Raw genomic sequence first — 25,244 nt, forward strand, 5'->3', positions numbered from 1 at the left:
AGGTGACCGCAAAGGGAACGCAATTTGAAGTAGAACAGCACTCTCTGGCTCTGTCTTGTGTTGTTGTGTTCTCATTTGGCATTTTTGCCCTGTGACCTTCAGATGAAGGGTGATATACAAATTTAATAAATAATAATAATATGATTTGAAATTGCAGGTGGCTGCCGTGCTTGCCCTCATTTTTTTTAATGGCTCCTATATAATAACAATCATAGTGCAACAAATTCCCCTGCCAAATGTCAAGGGGCAGCGAGTTCCACAAAGTATTTATATACTCCCTCCATGATACTGTTTGCTCTTAGCAAAATGCAGTCTGCAGAAATGAATTGTTTTGCAAACAGGAGCTGATTTCCTGAAATTGCTTGAAATCCCCCCCGCCGCCGCCAAATGACTTGTTTTGATTCAATCCTAATTCCTAGCCCCGCCGTAGGCAGCAGAGGGCGCTGAGTGAGCAGCTGAAAAGCATTCCTTTTTAGGAGCCTTTTTTCGGATGTGAAGCGGGGGGGGGGGGGAGAGTGCCTGTTAGGTGTGATTCAACCCCCTTCAAGAACCTCATTGGTTTAAGGCTCCCTTCCTTTGTATTGGTGGAGACGTGTTTCATTCAAACGCATGAGACGCCGACAGAACGTCATTCTGCTACCAGCAGCTTGAATCAGGTAATTCAGCCCATTCATCACGTCACGGCTGCCGTTGTTTGGGAGGAGGCGTCAAGGACACTTGGTCTCAGGATGCTCTCTACCTGAATATTGAGAGGGAAGCATGAAGCAAGAGCAGCAGAGCAAACAGGGTGATATGTGGCTCCCGTAAACAGAGAAATATGGGGCCGAGAGCTTTAGCAACAGAGAATCCTGTCCGGGGGTTGGGCAGCTTCCTTTGTTCCTAAAGCTGGAGGCGTGTGCCATTCTTACGCATCGAAATATTGCTTTATAGGACAGGAAGCTGGCAATGGTTTAGAGATGCAGACTGCATCTGCACAACATGCAGGAAGCCCGCCCTTAAGCCATGAGTTCGCTGTTAATGTATATAGGATTTTTAAATGTTCTATAAGGATCTGCAACTAGAAGCAACCAGACCTGAGATTTCCCCAATCCAGAGTCACGATGTGAAATGAGCAGTGGGTGTGATTATGGCATATAAGGAAATGAAAAGGGCAGCCTTGGTCCAAGCCGACCTACGGTGCTGGTTGCTGTCCAAGGTGCTGAAATATTTGCCGTGCTGTCAGTTTGGGCTCTGACCCTATTAAACGGCTTTAAACTTACCGAATTCATCAATCTGAAGAAATGTCCACATGCCTAAAACAATTGCTTAGAAGAAGGAAGACAGGCATATTTCCTGAGCCAAGTTCTAACTCTTCAGCCATACAGCCTACACACCCTTGCCTTCCTGTACCACTATTTTTCTTTAAGAAAACTAAGCATACAAGTTCCTAGCAGCGGGTATGCACTCTGCACATGCCTCAGAGGCCCTCTTCCTTGCACTTCACACGTGCCAATTGCAGTTGTTTGGGTCCTGCCTTCCAAGTCTTCCAGCCTACGATTCAAAGGTGGAAGCACATTCAGCCAAAACCGGGCTAGCCTTCAAGGCTTACATAATTTTCTAAAAGCTGCAGCCCAGAAAAACAACAACATCTCATCACCTTGTCACAGGGCAGCAAGGTGAGATATCAAACCAGTGAGAACAAAAAAAAAAACCACTCCTAAACTAAACTAAAAGTGGTTAGCCTATTTTTGGCCTGTAGGCCAAAGTTTGTGCATGCATTAGCACACTGTACAGAAAAAGAGAGGGGCAGGCAGAGAAAGAGGGGGGTTAAGAAGACCCACCCACAGCCCCACTGTTCTTTCACTGAGCCATCTGGTCAGCAAAAGTGCAGGGGGGCGTTATTCCTCCCAGTTGCACTGCTGCACTGGAAGAAAAGGAGCTCACCACTATCGAACTGATCCGTTTTTCAGATACTATAGAAATGCTGTGCATTTAATCCTGGGTCTACCCAGTCCTAGTCAAAAACTCTAAACAACACACCAACAGCATCATTGTTGTTGTTGTTCTTGTTTAGTCGTTTAGTCGTGTCCGACTCTTCGTGACCCCATGGACCAGAGCACGCCAGGCACTTCTGTCTTCCACTGCCTCCCGCATCATTATATGTCTCCAATAGAGAAACTCGCCGCCTCTATGGTCTGGAAGGGCTCTATAGCTAAGTGGTTAGGGCACCCATATTGCATGCAGAAGGTCCCAGGTTCAATCCCTGGCATCTCCTGGTAAGGCTGGGAAAGATTCCCTGCCTGAAACCCCTGGTAGCTGCTGCCAGTCAGTGTAGACAACATGGAGCTAGATGGACCAATGGTCTCAACTCAGTATAAGGCAGCATCCTATGCTCCTCCTTTTAAAAGTAGATGAATTTCTGACTTCAGGTAGCAATCCCTCTCCAACATTACAGATAAATCTCCTTCCTCTAGAGCAGTGGTTCTCAACCTGTGGGTCCCCAGATGTTGTTGGACTACAACTCCCATCATCCCTGAGCTCTGGCCTTGCTAGCTAGGGGTGATGGGAGTTGTAGTCCAACAACATCTGGGGACCCACAGGTTGAGAAAGGCTGCTCTAGAGTGTCCCAGGTGGGATCCTGCTGCCCGCCCCACCCCCCTTTCTCTTTAAGACCTTAAAACCTGCTCCTTTTGGACAGGAACTCTCAAGCTTTACAGAGGTGCTTCTGCTTCCTCTAAAAAATCGCCCCTCTCCTTGCCTCATACTCAAGACAGAAAGGGATTATTTGTCAAATAGGAAGGTTCCTTACACCAAGTCAGACTACTCATCTAGCTCATTTTTGCCCTTAATCCCCCCCAAAAGAAATGGGGGGCATTGCTCCCTTGGTTCCATAAACTTATCCCTAGTGTTTCCCATCTCCTAAAAAGCATTATTCACAGTTAGCCCTTCCATTTCCAGTTGGAAATGCAAGGAGAAAGAAGGTACTTTTCACCATATGTGGTGGTCATGCACTAAGGTAAAGGCTTTTTGGGAGATGATTTATAATGCATTGAAGAAAATGTTTAAAAATACATTTGTTAAAAAACCAGAGGCCTTTCTGTTAGGTATAGTAGGTGAAGCGATACCTAGAGAAGATAAACGCCTATTTATGTATGCAACAACAGCAGTGAGAGTATTGCTAGCCCAGAATTGGAAACAAGAAGAAGTACCACCGAAAGAAGAATGGCAGACAAAATCGATGGACTATGTAGAGATGGCGAAATTGACAAGGAAGATCCAAAACCAGGGAGATCAAGCATTTGAAAAAGACTGGAATAATTTTTTCCATTACTTAAAGGACTACTGTAAACATGTAAAATCACTGGCAGGAATGTGAAGATGCTTGTAATGTGACATTCTTATCATATGCTTTTTTCCTAATGGGAAAATTAGTAATTGAGTAATTTAAAAATATGCAGATAACTTTGTATTATAGAAAGGAGCCAGGGAGGGAGGGAGGGAGGGAGGGAGGGAGGGAAGTCTGGTAGGTTCTAAGGAATCTTTTTTTAAAAAAAATTGGATGTGTGAAATGGTTAATATACAAAAATGTGGAAACTAATTTTAAAAATTATAATAAATAAATTCACAGTTAGCCCAGCTCACAGTCACACAATATAATCCAAAACAGTCGCAATTCATTGCACATCTACTCAAAACCAACTATTTAAATTCATCAAAATGGATTAAATCAGTCCAGCAATACCAGCTTCTCAAATTATGAGGGTCATTTGCACTTCCAGCAAACACACACACACACACACACACACACACACACACACACACACACGCTTCTTAGCACACACCCCAAGGAAATCCCACTGCCCCCAGATGGTGGTCCTGAATTACTGGTCCACAGTGATTGGCTGCGTCTCCCCAGAGATTCAAGTGAAGGGTCTTTCCTCATCCTCTACCTGGAGATGTTGGGGTTTCAATCTGGGACCTCCTGCCTGCAGAGCAGGTCTCCTAACACTGAGCCTGTCCTTCGTGGATCCTGCACACACACACACACAGAGAGAGAGAGAGAGAGAGAGAGAGTGCTGCAGCCTGGACCCTCCCCTTCCTGGCAGGAGTTTGCAGAGGCACTGCTCTCCTCACCAGCCAGCATCGTTCCTGCATCACTTTGTCTCCTTGTTTCTCACTCACCATCGCACCAGCTCCCATTTCTTCTCCCCTGGCCCTTTCTTCTTTGTAGCCATGGTTCCTTCTCCTCCTCTCGAGATCTTGGGGAAAAGGGACCGGCTCTAACCTAGCCCAAGGATGCTCTGCCTTCAGCCAGGGACAAATAGAGGGTGTTTTTGCAGCAGCAGCAGCTACTCAGCAGCCAAACCAGGTACTCAGTTGGTGCATCGAGAAGCAGCAAAACTGCTGAGGGAGCCTGCCTTAACCTCCCAGTCCTGGCCTCAAGCACGCAAGCCAGGTCCCAGTGGAAGTCAGGGAAGGTAAAGCTCAGAGATTTTTGCCTTCTCTAGAGGTTCAGGCTGGATGCATTCTGGAAGGTTGACTTTGGAGCTCTAGCCCACAAGCCAGGGCACCCCCAGTGATCACTCAGAAAGGAGAAGGTTATGGGGCATAGGGATCATAGATTTACAGAATCACAGAACTGTAGAGTTGTAAGGGATCCCAGGGGCATCTAGTCCAACCCCCTGCATTGCAGGAATCTACCTTATGCTGGGTTGCCTCCAACTCATTTTTACTCAGAAATCAATGGACCCAAGTTAGCCTATTATTTTCAGCGAGTCTGAGGAGGACTAGCCCTGGAGACAACCCAGTGAGTCAGTCTATTGCTCCACAATTGTAGCCCCATGTTGTCTACACTGGCTGGCAGCAGCTCTCCAAGATTGGAGACTGGTCCTCTAGGGCAAATGGGGCACTGCCCCACCAACCTCAGTCTGCCTTCAGCTAGTCCCCACCTGCATATCGCTGAGTAACAGTGCAATCCTAACCATGTTTACTCAGAAGCAAGTCTTATTGAATTCAATAGGGCTTGCTCCCAAGCAAGCAGACTTAAACCTGCAGCCAAAATCTCTCTTTGCACGGGCCAGCAAAAACAAGATCCATTTTATTCCTGCAGTCACGATGGGACTAGGATTTAAAAGCTTTCCTTAAATGCAAACCTGCACATGTTCAGAGTATGTCTTTGACCAAGGCTGAGAAACTGGGTTTTGCTTTTTGCTTTAACAGTTCGGGGGGGGGTTGGGAGGGGTGAGGACACAGAAGTGAGGAGTTTTTCTCATCCCACATTCATCCATTCTGGGCAACCTTCCAATGGCCACAGGTGGGTGTGGCCTGTGCGAAAGTGGGCGGAGCAATAATGTGAATGTTGCCTTTGTGCAGGGGCTAGTATCTACACACACTCACAAGCATGCCTGCCTATCTTCCACCCAGGCAAGGAAGTAGCATTATTACAGTCCAAGGACAACTTCCAGCCAGGCAAAAACACTTGAAGAAGGGGCAAAGCAGGACCAGTGACATATATAGCCTGGGGGAAATGGGAGTGGCCTGGGAAAAGCCAGGAGGGTCCAATAGAGAGGGCTGGAGAACCCAACCCCACCCCCCAGCTCTGAGGTTCTCCATTCCTCCTTTATCTTGTCAGGGATGTAGAAACCATTGCAATGCATTGAACATTGGGAGGAAGCAGAGAGAGGAATGTTAATGGTGTGCTTCACAGGTGAAATGTTAACGGTGTGCTTTCCGATTCAGGCAGGAATCTGGCTCTTGCAAGTTTCAGTGAGGTTTGCTCATGAATGCAGAGGATGCCAGTGTTCAAAGGTGACCAGAAGTTGTTCCCTCCAAGTGGGAAGCCTCTCTTCCCTGATCTCAAGACAGCTGGAAGCTCTGAAAGAGAGGCATTATTACTGATTTCTGCTGCCTCTTTTAATTTGTGCTTTGCTGCTTTAATGCTACCTGATATTTCAAACTGTGTTTTTATTGTTATTAGATTTTATTTTCACGTAAGCCACTTCTAACATTGTTTGAAAAGTGGGATAAACACACATCCACACCCCTGACAGATACCGTGGTACCTCGGGTTACATACGCTTCAGGTTACAGACTCCGCTAACCCAGAAATATTACCTCGGGTTAAGAACTTTGCTTCAGGATGAGAACAGAAATGGTGCTCCGGCGGCACAGCAGCAGGAGGAGGCCGTATTAGCTAAAGTGGTGCTTCAGGTTAAGAACAGTTTCAGGTTAAGAACAGACCTCCAGAACGAATTAAGTTCTTAACCCGAGGGACCACTGTATATCTATGGTAGGTTTAACTACATCAAGGATTTGAAAAGTGAAGTTTGTAATTCCCTTCTATGTCACCAGAAGTCAGTATCACATAAAGAAAACAGTTTTAATGTACAACACCAATCAGTGATGAGTCCAGGGATATTATATATCATCAGCAAACCCTTAAAATATGTATTATTCAAACTCAGGGAAAATTTCTATGCACTCTTTGTACCTCTGAACCAACAGCCAAAGAGCCAAAGAAGTTTTATGCTGTGTCCTCCTCACATGCAGAAGGAAATATACAGTAAAGGATTTTCTTCTTTGTTGCAGAGTTCCCGCCCAAAGGAGGCAAAGGAAGTGACCACACACAGAAGGAACTCTCTGCATACTAGCCCTGTGCTTGTCTAGCAAAACATGCATTTGTGGTTTGAGCTGCAAACCCCACACTGAGGGCAGCAGGCTAGCTTAGTGAGCCCAGGGCAAAGCCAAACAGCACATGCACAGCTCTGTCCTACTTGCAAGGACAAAAACCATCAACTTAGATAGTGGAGGCCCATCCATTAGGGTGAATAAAACTCAGCCCCACTGACCCCACTGACCTTCAGCCAATCTGTATCTTCCGGCCTTCTTACTTACAACCAGTCTGGGGTGGGGAGATTGGCAGTGTCTCCTTTCTCCTCCTTAGCCCTAATGTTGCCTTCTGTTGAACTCACAGGGAGGTGGCTCCACCTGTCATTGACTCTGGCGCCATCTACTGTTGACCTCCCAGCCTTCTGTCCTACCAGTTCCAAAGGGCACCAGCTACCACTAGGCTAAGTAGAAATGGCCGGAAGGAGGGGAGTTGCCACCACTACTCTCCACCCCCCCACCCCCCACACACGCACAAACACATTCCCCAGTACCTGCCACCTGAGCTGGCTGCCTTGCTTTTGCCAGGTTACTTGTTGAATTCATATTACAGTGGTACCTCGGGTTAAGAACTTAATTCATTCTGGAGGTCCGTTCTTAACCTGAAACTGTTCTTAACCTGAGGTACCACTTTAGCTAATGGGGCCTCCCATTGCCACCGCACAATTTCTGTTCTCATTCTGAAGCAAAGTTCTTAACCCAAGGTACTATTTCTTGGTTGGCGGAGTCTGTAACCTGAAGCGTCTGTAACCCGAGGTACCACTGTATAGCCTTCAACACACCAGGATCCTGCAAAGTATTGATAGGGATCTCTCTGAATGGGCAACTTAGCACAGCTTTGGCTTCCCTGATTCTGTGGCATGAGTTCTGTCCAGCTAAAGTGGAAGGTTTTGAAACAAGAACACAAAACGCTGCAGGAATTATCCCCAGCTCAGATGACAATGGCCAGCTTCTCATTCACCTTTTGCTGGAGGAGTGGCAGGACTGTGATGCAATGGCTTCTCCTCCCTCTTCTCCCCCCCCCCTCACCCCATCCACTCTCTTCTCTCTGATTGTATCCTGGAGCGATGACCTCATTTAAGAAGACAGCCGTCTGTCCCTGAATATCTGACCTTGATCTTTCTGCAACCCTGTCTCGTTGTTGCATCGAGGGCTGTGTGTGTTTCAGGCAACAGGAAATCAATGAAGAAAGCCGAAAGGGCTATGCACTGCAGAAACGATGCCCCTTTTTGATCAGGACCACTCGCTTCCATTCACACAAATGTATAGTTTCCTAGAATAAGAAGGAAGCAGCTAGGGCACTGCCGGGGGTGGGGGTGAAGGGGCTGGAGGCAGAAAGAGCAGGCAGCATAACAGGCGAGGCACATAATAAGCTAAGAATAGACACCCTCAAAGTCTGGGTGGTTGAATATTGATTTGTGCATATGGGTTGTGGCACTGGAGAAAGAGGGCGTTTATCTGCAATAGAGATGGTGGCCCTGGTGGAGCAGGGCTTCCAGGCAGTAGACAGAGGTCCCACTCTGCAGAAGGAGTTGAGAAGCCACCACCATCAGCTCCCCACCCCCAAATGTAGCTAGCTTTCTATATTGTGTTGTAAGCTAAATAAATACACGCTATCATCTGGAGATAGGGAGGCTGTAAGCCCATTAAGTCTGGAGTCTAAAGTTCCCTAATGCACCTTTGATTAGAGACTCTCTGCATGCAGAAGACAGTGGATGTTTTCCAGGTTCATCTTGAAAGGGCAGCTCTTACCAGTCCTGCTCACATGCATCTATACACTCGGGATGCTATATCTTGCAGACATACTCACAGGCTTATCATTTTAGAGGTCTTTACTGGAAACGATGGTGACTCACTGAGGTTATTGCATGGGGATCCGTTGATTTAAGGCAGGCAAGCATGGCAGCTGCAGTTCAGCAACATCTGGAGGGCCAAAGACACCCCTCCCCTGCCCTTGGCCATTCCTCCAGGGACCTTATGCCAGTGATGCATGTGGCCAAAGCAGGCCTAGGCTTTCTCATGCATGCTCTTCCATGTGCATACACATTCCCCAAAAACATATACAGTGGTACTTTGGGTTACAGACGCTTCAAGTTACAGACTCCGCTAACCCAGAAATAGTACCTCGGGTTAAGAACTTTGCTTCAGGATGAGAACAGAAATTGCGCGGTGGCACAGCAGCAGCGGGAGGCCCCATTAGCTAAGAAGAGTTTCAAGTTAAGAACAGACCTCCAGAACGAATTAAGTTCTTAACCCGAGGTACTACTGTAGTAGAAAACAGCTGTGATGGGAAACCTGTGGGCACTCCAATTGTTACTGGACTACAACTCCCATCATCCCTGACCACTGGCCATGCTGGGTGGGGCTGATGGGAGTTAGGAGTCTGTCAACAACCGAAGGGCTGAAGGTTCCCCACTCCTGCTCCAGAGGAAAGTGCTGTTCGAGAAACATAAATCCATCGCCACAGAGGCACATGGAGGCGCAGATGTTTGGGTTCACAAAACTAGTCATGCATTTCTAGCTAAATGTTGAGTTCAGAAATGTAAGGTGCTCTTTTCACAGCCTACGCAAATGTGGCAAATCTGAAGTTGCAGCAGCAAAGTGCATGTGTTTCTCTGCTTCTCCACTCAAGCGATTTCAGAAACAGTTGGCACTTTAAAGCCTTCACCAGGCAGTTGAGAATATTCCAGCAACAACCTCTTTCTTCTAACCTGCCATACTATCTTAATAGGGGTCTAGCAGAAATGGCTCTTAAGCTTTAAATAGAGCCGGTTGAATTATTCATTGTCAATAAGAAGCTTATGTGAAATAAATTATTCAAAAAAATCATATGTCCCTTGTCCGACTAGCTCTGCTGAAATATAATTTCGGAGGCTTTCACAAAGAGGAGCTGAGAGACACCTCCTAAGAACACAGAGCTTCAGCTATTCATAATCTGTGCCAGAAGAAGTTCAAATTTCATGCCACATAAACATGACTTCTGGTGATGCTTTTCGTTCTTTCCTTCTTTTCAACCAAATGCAAACTGAAGGCAGTCAAAGCATGATCGTTAACATTCCACTTGTATTGACACACTACTAGCGACAGGCAAATCCTTCACCTTCATTTGCAATTGCCTCCGTATCTGTTAGCTTTCTCAGATAACTCTTTGAAATGAAATAAAAAGGCCTAATACTTTTCAGAATATTCTTCTCTAGTTTCTAACATTGGCCCTAGAAGACAATCGAAGCCCTAGAAGGAGTAAGCCCTACACAAATCCAGAGTGGAGTCCCTAAGATGGTTGGATGACATCTTTGTATGCCTCCTTTTGGCAACTCCTGCAGCCAAGCTGGTGCCAAATGTATTGGTCTGGTTTCCTTTGGACCACATCAGTGAGGCCAAGAGGGGAGTCTTATCGCCTGGGAAGCCCAGGACCTCCATGCACACTGCCCAAGCTTGCACCCTGGTGAGTGTTGCTAATGCAGTGATTTGACTTTACCCCCAGAGGCACACACCATTGTCTCTCAAGACAGATGGATGCCAACAACTGAGAGTAGACCCAATTAAATTAATGAACCTAAGCTGGGAATGAGAAGAGCCTGCTGGATCAGGCCAATGGCCCATCTAGTCCAGCAGCCTGTTCTCAAAGGGCCCACCCAGATGCCTGTGGGAAACCTATAAGCAGGACCAGAGCAGTCATGTCAAATAGTCATGCCTATTCACTTAAGTGGGTCTGCTCTGAGTAGAGCTAGCATTGAATGCCACCCATTGGGTTGTATCCCATATTGGGTTGTTTCCCATTGAAAATCATGAGTATGACTAACTTGGCTCCATTAATTTCAATGGGTCTATTATAAGTAGAACTTAGCTGGACACAATCCTCTGATGGGGCCATATGCATGCAACATCTTTGGCCATATCTCTGCATCTTATCTACTGGTCCTCTAGAACTGCCTGTTCCCATGTGAACATGAGAACCTAGGAAATGCCTTATACCTAGTCAGATCATTGGTCCATCTAGCTCAGTTTTGTTGACACTGATGAGCAGGGCTTAGGACATCTCTGCCTGGATTTGCCAGGGACTAAACCTGGGACCTTCTGCAAGCAAAGCGGTTGCTCTGCTACCAAGGCTACAGCCCTCCTTTTTTGTGTAGAGTTGGGGAAAATGATAAAGTAAAAGCCATCCCTGCTGTTCCATTTTTCACCCCAGCCTGTGCCAACACCAAGTGCTACCTGGTGCATACATTTGGTATACTGTGTGGTACCCACAAAGTAGCTGGACAGCTGGGCTCCACAGTTACCATCCACTCACTCAACATCCCAAAAACCCAAGTGCTGCACAAACAAGTACAAAATAACCCCTCTGCAGCTCCACGAATCCAACTCAATGGTGTAATGTTGGAAAATGTCAATCACTTCTCCTACCTGGGCAGTTATCTTTCCACAAGGGCCGACATTGATGCTGAAATCCAGCATCACCTGAGCTCTGCAAGTGCAGCTTTCTCCCAATTGAAGTACAGAGTGCTTGAGGACTGGGACATTCACAGAGAAACCAAAATGCTTCTTTACAAAGCTATTGTACTACCAACCTTACTGTATGCTTGTGAAACATGGACCACTTATAAACGCCATCTCCAACTCCTCAAAATATTCCATCAACAGTGTCTCTGAAAATTTTTACACTTCACTTGGGAAGACAGGCAAACTAATACCAGTGTACTGGAAGAAGCAAAGATCACCAGTGTCGAAGCAATGATTCTTCAACATCAGTTTCGTTGGACTGGTCATGTTGTGCGGATGCCTGATGATCGTCTTCCAAAGCAACTACTCTATTCCGAACTTAAAAATGGAAAGCATAATGCTGGTGGTCAACGGAAGAGGTTTAAAGACTCTCTCAAGGCAAATCTTTTTAAAACTTAGTATAAACACCAACAATTAGGAAACACTTGCCTGCAAGTGCTCCAATTGGAGAACAGCCTTTACCAAAGGTGTTGTGGGCTTTGAAGACACTCGAACTCAGGACGCAAGGGAGAAACATGCTAAGAGGAAGGCACACTTGGCAAATCCACACCGTGATCAACTCCTGCCCAGAAACCAATGTCCCCACTGTGGAAGGACATGTGGATCCAGAATTGGCCTCCACAGTCACTTACAGACTCATTGTTAAAACTGTGTTTATGGAAGACAATCTTACTTGGCTACGAGTGATCGAGAAAGAAAGAAAGAAAGAAAGAAAGAAAGAAAGAAAGAAAGAAAGAAAGAAAGAAAGAAAGAAAGAAAGAAAGAAAGAAAGTTAGTTACCATCCAGACCAGAAGTTAATACTGTTTATTCTAAGCAAGATTTAGACCTTGAACTACTAAATGCAATTTACATATGGAAGAGGGAAGCAATGAGCAATGGTTGTGTTTATGAGCAACCATGCTTTGCTAAGGTCTGATAGTGTGGGGAGAAGCATGGGGTACTGCATTTGCTGGAGTTCAGCACCATGGTCAGCTCCTTCCCAGTGAGATTACTCTGCGAGCCTGATTAAATGGACTCTAGCCTGTGAAAACTTCTGCTGGTTGGTCTGTTGGTCTTTGAAGCAGCACACCACACTCAGAGCAGTGCATGTGATCCTCCTTTCCAACCAGATGCTGTCGGACCACAGCTCCCATGATCCCTGACCATTGGCGATGCTTGCTGGGGCTGGTGGGAGTTGCAGTCCAATGACATTGGGAGGGTGCTAGGTTGGCAAAGGCTGGTCTAAGCCCTACACCACGGTGGGCTCCTGCATATAAACATTGACAAAGCTATCATTTGGAAATCTCTTTTATATTTCTACAGATACAGCTGTATATTGGGGAGGAGGGAGAGAGAGAGAGAGAGAGAGAGAGAGAGAGAGAGAGAGAGAGAGAGAGAGAGAGAGAGAGAGAGGTTGCTTATGATGTAAGCTTTCGTGTCCCAGAGCTTTCTCCATTTCTGTGCAACTCAAAATCTTACTCTTTCTGGGCACCTTGTGCCCAGTAAACATTAAAAGAGAAGTGGGGCACTTAAATGCCAACATATTATATCTTGTTTCTTAGTTTCAGGCTTGGGCGCCAAACCAACTTTTTTGGCAAAATGGATAGCTCAGTTGGTTAGAGCGTGGTGCTGATAACGCCAAGGCTGCAGGTTTGATCCCTGCATGCTGCATATTCCTGCATTGCAGGGGGTTGGACTAGATGATCCTCAGGGTCCCTTCCAACACTATGATTCCATGATTCTATGGAACTAAGCTTAAAGCACCTCAGTTTGGCTGCATCTTTGGACCCAGTGACAAAATACAAGTCACCTTTGCTTGGAACTTTCAAACAGAGGTGCCAACTTGGAATAAAATATGGGGGAGCAGGCAAGCCTCACCCTGCGTAATCGATCACAAGATGCAGCACGCACACACCATTTGAACGGCAATGTTCATCAACATTGGGGGCGCCCCCCCAAAATATTTTATTGGGGGGGCAATGGGACCTTAGCCCTTAGGAGTAGGCTCCTATGATTTCAGGTAACTCATATATAAACAGCTGTAGCCCTGCTTTGTGCAGAACAGCCTGCCTGGCTGAAGGTGGAACCTCCATGTAGAGGAGCAGCACATCTCTGAATGTCAGCCACTGGGAGGCCTGCAAATGATCTTAGGCTATTACCTTCAATTCCTGCCTGTGAGCTTCCTCTAAGTACCCGATTGGCGGATTGGGTGCTCCGCTTCCTGCTCTGGGATCTCAGAGAGCTGCAGGGAAAAGCAAGGAGGGGGGAAAGAAGAGGAGGAGGAGGAGGCTCTGGCTTAAAATAGATGTCTCCGCCTCTGTTCCCCAGGTGGGTCTCTGCCACCACCGCCCCAGTCTTCATCCACTCTCCCCTGGCTCTGTGCTGAATCAGCAGCCTCCAATGCCATGGCCGAGTCCCCAGGGGGAGGCACAGAGAGGTGATTTCATCGGCTGGATGTTGTCAAGTGGAGCCATCCTCCTCTTCCCTCCTCCTCCTCTCCCTGCTGCTCCTGCTGCTGTACAAGCCAACCCAGACTGATCTCACCAGTTCCGGTCACGTTATTCTGTGTTTACGCCTTCGCTCGCTCCCTCGCTCGCCTCTGCTTCTCCTCTAATCTGCCAGGGCCTGCTGCAAACCACCTCCGGAGCCCACCATTTCCATCACCATCACCTCCCCAGCTTTGCCAAGAGGACGCAGGAGGAGGACGGGGACCGGGGAGACGGGGGAGAAGCAGCCGAGAGAGCCACCATGGAGTCCGCAACTTTGGGACGGGTGCCCTTGTGTGTCCACTGCGCCAGGAGGCTTTGAAGGAGATCCAGGAGGAAGAGGAGGAGAAAACCCAGTAAGGGGGCGCCAGGGGTGGCGGGAGGGGATCTTCCCCCTCCATTCCCTCCCGCCTCCCTCCTTAATACCTTCCCCTCCCCGCCACCCGCCGGGTGTTTGTGGCTGACACGGAGGAGGGGAGCGTTTGGATAACCCTCCAGGGGGGACGAGGACCCAACCTGTTCGCCCTTCCTTGCCTTGGCATCTCCTTCCATTGATGACACCGAGTCGTGGCCACCAGTTCCTGCTGTCGCCTCCTCGTTTTGCCCAGGTAAGGAAAGCGAGGCGGCGGGAAGCCGGGGAGACGGAGAGGGAAAGATGTGCATATTGAGATCTGTTTTGGAGGAGAGAGAGAGAGAGAGAGAGAGAGAGAGAGGATTTTCCTAGGAAACCTGAATGCAGAGCAGCTGCCGCTTTCTGGAGATGTTGATCCCACTGGCTCCCTGCTAAATAATAGAAGTTTGTGGATTGACTGGTTGTTGTTTTTTAAAAGGGTCGAGCTGCTTTGCAGTCCTAGAAAGGTGGAAGGGGGTCCCCCAGAGGTCATTTAGTCCAACCCCCTGCTGGTGCCAGGAATCCATGGCACAGACTCAACTCATCCACCTCTGGTTAATTTCAGGGGAAGGGGGCCATATAGGTCAGTGTTCAGAGCATGCAGAAGAGCATCCAGAGTTCAGTCCCTGGCATTTCCAGGTAGGTTTGGGAATTGTCCCCACCTGAAACCATGGAGAGAGGCTGCCAGACAGTGTTGGCAATCCTGAGCTGAATGGACCAATAATTTGGCTCGGTATAAGACACTTCCTCTGCTCCTAAATTCAACAAAGGGAGGTGTTGAGTTTCGGGGCAGCAGAGGTGGGGACTCCTCAGGCTTGGAAGGTGCCTTTTAAAGCCCAGATTGGAGTGGGTGGGAGGGATCAGAAAATGCACTCTGCTTATGCTAAAGGCAGTTGCCCTAGGCAGAAACAAGCGAGCAGCAATTGAGCTTCCCTTAGTGCAAACACTGGAGTGTTCTCCTCTCCAGCTGCAAAGAAGAATGAGAGTCAGCGCACAAGGTCTTTGAACTATTTTTTTAAAAAAGAAAGCAGATAAAGCGGTGGCTCAGAGGTCAAATACCCAGCGGAAGCTGGTCCATTTGGGCAAAGGGGGCTTTGCCCCAGCAACCCGAGTGTCTTCCCTCAGCCAGCCCCCACTTGCCTGCCTCCTTACTTACTCTCAGCCCAGGGGGTGGCGCTGCCTGTCAGCTTCTTCGTCCCCCTTAAAGCATTGCCTTCATATCACTTGAGCACTCAATCTGGTCCTTCTGCTCTTCTGACCTGCAATGATGGGTGGAGGTTCAGCTAGAAGACCTCCCAAGGTCCTTTCCAACTCTATGAGTTGGGCAAACATCTGGAGAAGAGGTCATAACCACAGGGAAGAGCCATAGGTCAGGGGTTCAGCATCTGCTGTGCGTGCAGACGGCCCCAGCTTCTGTCCAGGTAGGGCAGGGAATATCTCCTGCCTGAAACCATGGAAAGCCAGTCTGGGAATTTATTTATTTGTTGCCTGTATTTATACCCCACTTTTTTCTCGGAGGAGCTCAAAGTGGGATACATGGCTCTCTTCCTCCCTGCTTTATTCAAACAACAACCCTGAGAGGTAGAGCTTAGGCTGGGAGATGGTGACTGACCCAAGGTCACCCAGGAAGTTTCAAGGCTGAGTGGGGATTTGAACCCTCCCAATTTCTAGTCCAACACTCTCACCACTACACCACACTGGCTGCAGACAACACTGAGCTGATGATCCCACTCAGCTTCCTATGTCCCGTTGGGTCACTTCCGGGTGGGCAACCTGTATCTTAGGACTCGGTGGGTTGATTGTGCTCTAGACTGCTGTGTATTCACAGGAGGAGGGGTTACGTTTTGCCTCTGGCAATGTGGGCTGTGACCCCACACATGCCAGTGACGCCACCATCAACCTCTTCCTTTTAAAAGTTTGGTCAGACTCAACGGCTGGACTTTGCTGCGACACACAAACCGAGGCTTCCTCTCTGGAGTTTGTCTGTCTAGTAAAAACGCCACCGGGAGCGATGTCTCTTGAGTTGGAAGATACCAAGGAAAACTGCATTGCCCAGGAACTGGAAACACTTCCCATATAAGGGAGCTGCTTTATATACCAAGTCAGATCATTGGTCCACGCAGACCAATAGCCGCCTCTGCTCTGGCAGGCAACTCAGCCTGCCTGTGTAATCCTAAAACAACCAAAAGTCCTGAGAAGATGAATCTCCAGAGCAAATGTTGTGCTTCTGTGGTACAGCTGTGGAATTGCAGATCTGTCCTATGGTAAGGGTTGTAGCTCAATGGAAGAGCATCTGCTTTGCATCCAGACAGTTCCAGGTTCAATCTCCTGGCAACTCCAGGTAGGGTTCCCACTGGGGGTCAAGAGGAACCCTGTCTGAAACTCTGGAGGTCAACTGCCAGTCAGTGTAGACAGTATGGGGCTAGCTGGGCCAGTGGTCTGACTCAGTGTATGGCAACTTCCTATGCACCTTGTTTCCTCTTTTCCACAATCACTTTCCCTCTGACCCACACACCTTTCTTCTCTTGAAAGGGCCCCCTTCTTTCCTACGAACCTGGTTGAAATATTATAATCAGAAGCCCTGGTTTGGTTCCCAAGTGCCCATTGGGACTGATAGGGCAGAAGGCAGGGAGCTGAACAGTAGGTGGCGCCAGAGCAAACGGCTTCTAGTTTGGGCCCCATCCTCCTCCCTGCTGAGTTCTGCAGGAGCAACAGAGCAGAAAGCTGACAGGCAGGGCCACCTTCTGGACTGGTTGCATGTGAGAAGGCAGGCAGTTGGGGGATGGCTGAGGGCAGACTGAGGCTGGTGGGCAGCACCCTTGGGTGCCCTTATGGACAAGCCTCCACTGGTTGGAGGTTAGCTGGGCAGATCAAGAGCAGAACCTCCCCATTCCAATGCTAATTCTAATAATAAACATTCTTGCTGGAGATGTTTACTTGGCACGTCCCTTGATATTAGTTAAGTACCTAGAGAACATCACTGTAGTCTCTTGGGTGTACGGTCTCAATGCTCCTTAATGCATTTGTACCTACTTTGCAATTGCCTTCTTGTATTTCCAGATTTTAGGTCTGCGGTTATACAGAAACCCACAAGGGAAAAGCACCTGAGTTTGCTCATTGTTTGTTCATTTATTGTTTAGTTTATAAATCTTTCCTTGAAAAACAGTAAGCCACTTTTAATAGCACCAGCGGAAAAGCAAGATCTCAATGTCTGAAGCGTGCAGTTCGAGAAAAACGTAACCAACTCCCATTGTACTCAACGGGGCTTACTTCTGAGTAGGCATATAACATTCCACTGCTCCCTCTCTTATGAATTGGTGTCCTTTATGAGGTTCCCAGGTGCGGATCTTTTCCTGGGGAGATATAAAACATTATTCTGCCTCATTGATTTATTTTATTTGCATTAGGCGCACAGACAAAGAAATATCTGCCAGAGGTTGGTTGGTTGGTTGTTATCTTGAAATAGTTCAGAGGCTCAGTGATAAAACATGTATGAAAGCAAAAGGTCTCGAGATCAATCCTCAGGTAAGGTTGGGGAAGACTTCCTGCCTGGAACCCTGGAGAGAGATGCTGTCAGTCAGTGGCAGCATTACTGATCTAAATGGACTTCTAGTTTGACTCTGTTTAAGGCAGCTAGCTCTCTGTGTTTCTGTGCTCCTGGGCCATCTTTTAGGCTGGTGTCTGACAAATTAAAAAACCACATAAAACTACATAATCATATTCGAATAAAAATCTAGTCATTTGAAATAGGTGTTTTAAAAGTTTCACATGGCAGCAGGGCACGCGTGTAACATTAACTGAAACAGTGAAATGGTTTAACACCTGCAACACTATCATTAAATTGTTTCTAGATTCAGACCGGTATCTCAGCTGGAAACCAAAACAGATGTATTTCTAAGGCCTGTTAAAAAAACCCTTGTTGATGGGGCCAAATGTATCTCTCTTGGGAAGGGGTTCCACAAACATGGAGCCACCACCAAAGAAGCCCTGTGTCTCACACCCTCCAATCCCAAGGATCTTAAATGTGGGTTTGTAAGAAAGCCCTTCAGAAGTCGAACTCCAAGGCAGGTTCAGATAGGATACCATGTATTAAATTCAGCTAAGTTACTAGCAGAAAGTTGCATAAATCGGCTTTGACACCACTTTGCAATTCTGTGAGCGCATATCTGGGTGTAAGCCCAGCTGAAAATGGGACTTGCTTCAACAGAATCGTGTTGAAAATCACCTAACCTACAATTCTGTGAATAATCTTGATTTCTCATTCAGTGTCTAATTAAACACCATATTTGGAATTTTTTTTAAAAAAGCTGTTTTATTTTTATTTTTTGCATTTATAAACCACCTTTAACTTCTAAGGAGCACAAGGTGGTCACGTGGTTCACCTCCTCCCCATTCCATCCTCAGAGCAACCCTGCGAGGTAGGCTAGGCTAAGAGATGGTGACTGGCCCAAGGTCACCCAGTGAACTTCATGGCTGAGTTGGGATTCAAACCTTGGTCTCCCAGGTCATAGTTTTCAGTTGGCAGAGCGTGAGACTGTTAATCTCAGGGTTGTGGGTTCGAGACCCATGTTGGGCAAAAGATTCCTGCGTCACAAGGGGTTGGACCAGATGACCTTCGTGGCCTCTTCCAACCCTGCGATTCTGTGGTTCTGCTCTGTGCAAGAACAGCAGCCTGTTTGATTTGTTTTTATTCAGAGAGGTGGAACGTGCAAATATATTCAAATATATCAATTGCTTGATTTGTTTAAAGCCAATGTCTTTCAGTAAATCAGCCTACAGGATTCGCTTGAGAGAGGGTAGTAGGAGAGAAGAAGCAGCTCCCTCTTCCCGCAAGCCACTATTGCCATGAGAGCAACTCATGAATCCACGTCTAATTCCCTCTAGGCTCTGACGGTTGACAACTGTGTTGCGATGGAGACCCTGTCCCTGGAGCACCATATCCAAAGTGTGCAAAGACACATCGCCTTCTTGAAGAAGGAGCAGATGGAACTCCTCCACGATTTGCACCTGGAGATCCTCCACTTACAGAAGCACTGCACAGGTGAGCTGAGTGAGTTGCGGTGGCCTTCCAAGTCTCGTGAGGCTCCCTGACCCCACAGACCATGCAGGTTGGGTCTGGTGGGAGTTGTGGGTTTTCAGAAGTTACGGGTGTCCTGTCTCTCACTGGAGGGAGATCTTGAATTCCAACCTCTGCATACTATCCTTTGCTTTTTCCTGTAGGACTAATTGCAGTCTTTAACAGTTGTCAACAAGTTTACCATACCCATTGTCAATCACCCATCTCCTACCACCCTTCTGAGAAAAACCCCACCCTCCCACTATATATAAGGGTCTGGTGACTTCTCTTTCAGTGTATCTGAAGAAGTGTGCATGCACATGAAAGCTTATACCCAAAACAAACTTAATTGGTCTCTAAGATGCTACTGGACAATTTTCTATTTTTAAAATTTATTTCCAATGTCTGCTTCTGCCCAAATCGTTCAGACTTTTATCACTATGGTGCATTGGCAAGACAAAGGTTCAAAGGCATGGCAGGTGAACTGCATGGCTTAGGAGCAAGCTAAGAAGTGGATGCAACCAGCACCTTCCTTTAGAAGAACGGGCCAGGTACAGTCGGTTTACACAGCAAGCAAGAGGAGTCTTGGGACTGGACAAGGCACAGCTCAGAAGGTTCATCCACAACTTCCACTTGTCCCGCCACTTTCCCCTGAGAAAAACTTGCACTTTGCCGTTGAATTGGGGCAAACGTCAAATCGGGTTTTCTGCGAGTTGATATGTGCTCCGATTCAGTGGTAAGGAGTGGGTTTTCCCAGGGAAAGTGGTGGGTCAAATATAGAACCTCTCAGACCCGTGGTTTCTAGGCATGGGGTAAGCAGAAGTGTTTACAAGCCCTGAGTTGGTTGATGTTTTCGCTGAAATTTCCAGGACCTAGGAAGGGGAGTCAATGCCAACTCAACATCCAACTTGTCTCTTCTAAGGGAGAAATCTTACTATTAGAGGAGACTCTGGAGGGAACTGGCTAGGGTGGTAACACAGGGGAAAGGTCTTTCCCTGACAACAGGCTTGAACCCTCTCCTGAACTGAAGCTCCTTGCATTCCTGCCCACCCAGTGGCATAGCATGGGGCGGTTGCCCGAGTCCCAAAAAACTTTGGGGACACAAAATTTCAACACCCGGCGCTGCTTCAATACAGGTGCTTCCTTCTGTCACTGGGCTCCGTTGAAAATGACTTCTCCATGCAAACCATGAAGTGGCCTCTCCAGACAATGCAATGACTCTTCTTTTCTTATCTCTATGGCTGCAATCTCCTGGGTGATGCAGATGCCACTAGGCAGTTGAATGCACATGTGTACTCTGTCCCTTTCCCTCCCTCCCATCCTGCTCCGCATGGCCCCGGTCTCTGGCAACCCACGCTATGCTACTGTGCCCACCAACTCCCTCTCTTGCTCCAAAGTTTCTTGGGGCTCCAGCATTGCTTTTGGGACTCCACTGGGACCGTCCCTGGGGTCATCTGGTTCTAACTCTCCAGACTCCTCCCATCCCTCTTCCTGATCTGACCGTTCCCTCCACGCCACCTCCAAGGGACTCCAGCTCCCATCCAGACCAGCCAGCATGGCCAGTGGTCAGAGGCAATGGAATTTGGAGTCCAACAACATCTGGACAAAGAGCATCAGTATGTACTCACAGCCAGAAGTTTCTGCTCATAGAAGTTTCTGAGAAAGACCTGTAAGAGTCAGATGGCAACATTGGTGTTGGGAGATTCTGTAATCTGCTACCTGGAAAGATTTCAAGGATGCCAGAGTAAGGCCACATTCACACCCTATACCTAAAGCACTATGGCACCACTTTAACCAGCCATGACTTCCCCCAAAGAATTCTGGGAGCTGTAGTTTGGTGCTGGGAGTTGTTAGGAGAACCCCTATTCTTCTCCCAGAGCTACAGTTCCCAGAATGATCTAACAGTCAATCCCTCTTCCCTCTTCTGAATTTTGTAGCTCTGTAAGGAAAACAGGGGTCTCCTAGCAAATCTCAGCCTCCTTATCAAACTGCTGCTCCTAGAATCATTTGGGTGAAGCCATAACAGATCAAAGTGCTTTAAATGTATGGTGCAAGTGTGGCTTACGTTAGTAATCAGTTCTCTAATTGGTTTCCTTCTGGGAATACACGTTGAATGAAAGAGAGAGGTTTTTCTACCACATTCTCTCTCTGTCTGTCTTTTAGGAAACGCAGTTGGAATGGTAATTAGGATGGTTGGGCTAAATTTGATTTCAATGCAATCCAGTTGAAGACGTTCCTTTCTGTTAGGGCGGACGACTAAACAGTGTTTTGAGTTACAATAGACAAAAGCCTGGGGGGTGGGGAGGGGAACATATGAGTGTGAGCATTTTGTTAATCCAGCAGTCCATTGCCTGATCCAAGATTGTGGGAGGGAGCCACTGTGGGGGAGGGGCAAAGTACATTGTGTGTTACAAAGCCATCATTAAACCCCCTGTGTCTCCTCCTCTTCAAAGAGGATTAATTTCAGCCCTGTGCCATGTGCATCAGTGTTAAGTGATCTCATTTGTAGCGGTTTTGGCGCATGGGTGGGGGACGGGCGGGCAATCGCGCATCCAGCCAGATTGCAGAAGTCTCTTCTGAAGAGACAAAGGAAGCTGTGGACCCAGTATTTAGATTCCTCAGTTGCTGCTCAAGTTTCAGAAGTGTAACCCGGAAGGAAATTCCAGAAGCAAAAGGTTGCCAACAGAGAATGAGGAGATTAACTTGGCTTTGGGTTAAGTCATTCTTCCTTGCGCTTGACCCAGAAAGTGCAGCTGGCACAGAATGCTGCAGCCAGGTTGCTGACAGGTGTGAAGCCCCCGTCAGCATATATAACACCTGTTCTCAAAGATCTACACCGGCGGCCCATTTGCTACTGCGCCAAGTTTAAGGTGTTAGAATATAAAGCTTTAACAATCTGGGGACCAGTTTATGTGCAGGGTCACCTTAGCAACATATGCCCACTCAACCTTCTTCCATCTGTGGAACTGGCACGATGGCGGGTTCCCCATAATATTTGTTCTGCAACTGTAAGAGAATCAATCTTTTAGTAGGTGGCGCTGTGGGTTAAACCACAGAGCCTAGGACTTGCCGATCTGAAGGTCGGTGGTTCGAATTCCCGCAACGGGGTGAGCTCCCGTTGCTCGGTCCCTGCTCCTGCCAACCTAGCAGTTCAAAAGCACATCAAAGTGCAAGTAGATAAATAGGTACTGCTCCGGCAGGAAGGTAAACAGTGTTTCCATGCACTGATCTGGTTTGCCAGAAGCGGCTTAGTCATGCTGGCCACATGACCCGGAAGCTGTACACCGGCTCCCTCGGCCAATAAAGCGAGATGAGCGCCACAACCCCAGAGTCGGTCACAACTGGACCTAATGGTCAGGGGTGCCTTTACCTCTACCTTACACTTTGAAACTCCCTGTGCATTGAACTCACTCAATTTCAATAGGGGAAGGATGAGAGGGGCAGGGCCCTGCAAACACCAGAGAAGACTTCTGTCCCATGGGACCATATTAGCAAATCATGATCTTGGAGTGCTCCTGAGGTAGAAACATATTTATGGTTGACTTCTCTATGACCTGCTGGACAACAGTGTATGTATGACTTCCAATGGAGCTCTCCGAGGTCCTGAAGAGGCTTAACCTGCTGACTACAGTACTTAGAACTGCTGCTCTAGATAGTAGGCAGGGTGAGCCACTTCAGGACTTAGGAGAGCTCCTAGGGAGGACATATACTGTCCAGCGGTAGGTAGCTTCAGGTCCTAGGAGACCTCCCAAGGAAAGGTGGGTGATCATAGAATCATAGAGTTGGAAGAGACCACAAGGGCCATCGAGTCCAACCCCCTGCCAAGCAGGAAACACCATCAGAGCACTCCGGACATATGGTTGTCAAGCCTCTGCTTAAAGACCTCCAAAGAAGGAGACTCCACCACACTCCTTGGCAGCAAATTCCATTGTCGAACGGCTCTTACTGTCAGGAAGTTCTTCCTAACGTTTAGGTGGAATCTTCTTTCTTGTAGTTTGGAACCATTGCTCCGTGATGTTGCTCCAGCAGTTTTTGGCTGAGCCACAAGTAGGCATTTGCTCTCTTGTTAGTGGTAAAGGAATATTGGGGGATAATTAAGGAAAACAACTAAGCCTGGAAGACTTAAGCATACACTTACTCCTCACTGCTCAAAATTGTAACCTTCAACCAGAGCTTTGTTACATACTGTATAGGAGGACTAAGCCAAAACAGGAGTGGATGCTTCCCCTCTGCCATCCGCTCTCCTCTGCTCCAGTTTCATTAGAAAACCTTAAATTGACTCGCTCCCTCCCCCCAAAAAAGAGGCAAGAGATGTATCACTTTGACTACACTTCAGAATAAAGTCGCTCTGTTTTCCCCTTACTTCAGGAGTCTTGCCCACCTGCATTTTCTTTTTATGGAACCGCCAAATGAAATATTTGTTTTACAGTGACACAATCGTACCAACAAAGCAGACTGAACTTACTTAATGCCTTCCTTCTGCCTCAAATGCATTAACCTGTTAGGATAGGGGTTGGATTAGTGACCCACGGTTACAGCAAATGTGCTACCCCCAGCCCACTTACTTCTGCTTGCCTTGCTGCTCTGCAAGTTGTGCATGGTCTTTTAGGTGCAGGAAACGGGCAGACAGCTCCCGAAACGGGCAGACAGCTCCCTGGTGGCATAGAGATCAGTTAGGAGATCCTGCTTGCCCTCCTCTTCCACTGAGGAGACCCGCCCCCCAGGTTCAAAAGCTAGGCAAGGCTGTAAGCCTTATTCTACATCAGGGGTGGGGAACCCATTTCTTTAAGCCAGACGGCCACACCTCATTTCCGGCATCCTTCCGGGCCCACATGCCAGTGGTGGGCCAAGACCAGGAGCAAATGTGGGTGGAGCCACATATGCTAATTTACTCAGACAACACCCTCTGTCCTCTACCCATTATCAGAATGCAAGGACGCATCGTAGTGAAGCAAAAGGTGAGGTGTAGGGTCTGTGGAGAAGGGGTGCAGCTAGAAAACTGCTAGCACATCTGCAAAGCTAAGCAGGGTCCAGTATGGTTTCAAATTTGGTGGAGGACTGTGTGTTGAGATTGCAGGGGGTTGGACTCAATGACCCTCAAGATCCCTTCCAGTTCTACAATTCTACAGTTCTATGGTATGGCTGGGGAGGGCAGCTTAGGGAGGGCCACCCCACCCCCCGTGAGTCAGATAGAGAGGCCTGGATGGCTGCGGTCAGCCTCTAAGCCCATCCTGCTCCCATGTGTGAGTCATTTCCGAAACACAATTGTGTTCCCTGAGTAGCCACCAGAAAGAAAAAGGGCCAAACTCTCCAGTCCTTTGTAATCCCCACATTTCCAGTATCAGGTCTTGTGGGAAGATAAATGCTGTTAACAATACTGGAATGAGTCATTTCTTGGAATGAGCCTGACATACGAAAGGCACAACCTGGCCCTCCTCCCATCCTGCCTAAACTTAGACGGAAAATGTATGCTTCCAGTTCTCCTCACCCCATTCTTTCTGTAGTCCTGGGAAGGTAAAATGGGAACCTTAATTAGCATTGCCATGAACAAAAAAGAAGTGGACTTCTCACACAAAGGGATTGTGAGGATGTGTTTCTTTAGACGCTAATCATCAAAACACTCAGCTGAAACGTTCAGTTTTGTTTCTGAAGCGATAATGAAACGCTAGAATTGGGCAATGGATTTGGCCAACAGAGAGAAATAAAAGTACCGCTCATTCTGCCTTGGTCTGACCACACCTGGAATACTGTGTCCTGTTCTAGGCACCACAATTTAAGAAGGATATTGACAAGCTGGAACGTATACAGAGGAGGGCACCCAAGATGATCAAGGGTCTGGAAACCAAGTCTGATGAAGAACGGTTGAGGGAGTTGGGTTATGTTTAATCTGGTAAAGAAGAGACTGAGAGGAGATATGATAGCCATCCTCAAATATCTAAAGGGCTGCCACATAGAGGATAGAGCAAGCTTGTTTTCTCCTGCTCTGGAGGGTAAGACTCGAACCAACAGCTTCAAGTTGCAAAGAGATTCTGACTAAACAGGAAGAACTGTTTGACAGTGGAATGTTGGTGGACCCTCCTTCTTTGGTGGTTTTCAAGCAGAGGTTGGATTGTCGTCTGTCATGGGTGCTTTGAGATAGTGGAGATTCCTGCATCACAGGGGGTTCGCCTAGATGACCCTTGGGGT

General features: G+C 47.6%; 2 protein-coding genes across 2 annotated transcripts in view; one reads left to right on the forward strand and one right to left on the reverse strand.

Annotated features, from left to right (window-relative positions):
• The window catches only part of RAP1GAP2 (RAP1 GTPase activating protein 2), a 202,092-nt gene extending 197,826 nt beyond the window's left edge, over nt 1-4,266 (reverse strand). Inside the window, exon 1 of the mRNA XM_081890329.1 lies at nt 4,162-4,266. Within this exon, the coding sequence (XP_081746455.1) occupies nt 4,162-4,214 (53 nt within the window). The 5' untranslated portion in view covers nt 4,215-4,266. The remainder of the gene's footprint in view (nt 1-4,161) is intronic.
• A 9,145-nt stretch (nt 4,267-13,411) lies between these two features.
• The window catches only part of CCDC92B (coiled-coil domain containing 92B), a 30,552-nt gene continuing 18,719 nt past the window's right edge, over nt 13,412-25,244 (forward strand). Inside the window, exons 1-2 of the mRNA XM_081890632.1 lie at nt 13,412-14,219; nt 18,887-19,043. Coding sequence (XP_081746758.1) covers nt 14,166-14,219; nt 18,887-19,043 — 211 coding nt within the window. The 5' untranslated portion in view covers nt 13,412-14,165. The remainder of the gene's footprint in view (nt 14,220-18,886; nt 19,044-25,244) is intronic.

The sequence above is a fragment of the Podarcis melisellensis genome, assembly GCF_964234715.1.
Source record: "Podarcis melisellensis genome assembly, chromosome: 15".
Taxonomy (NCBI): domain Eukaryota; kingdom Metazoa; phylum Chordata; class Lepidosauria; order Squamata; family Lacertidae; genus Podarcis; species Podarcis melisellensis.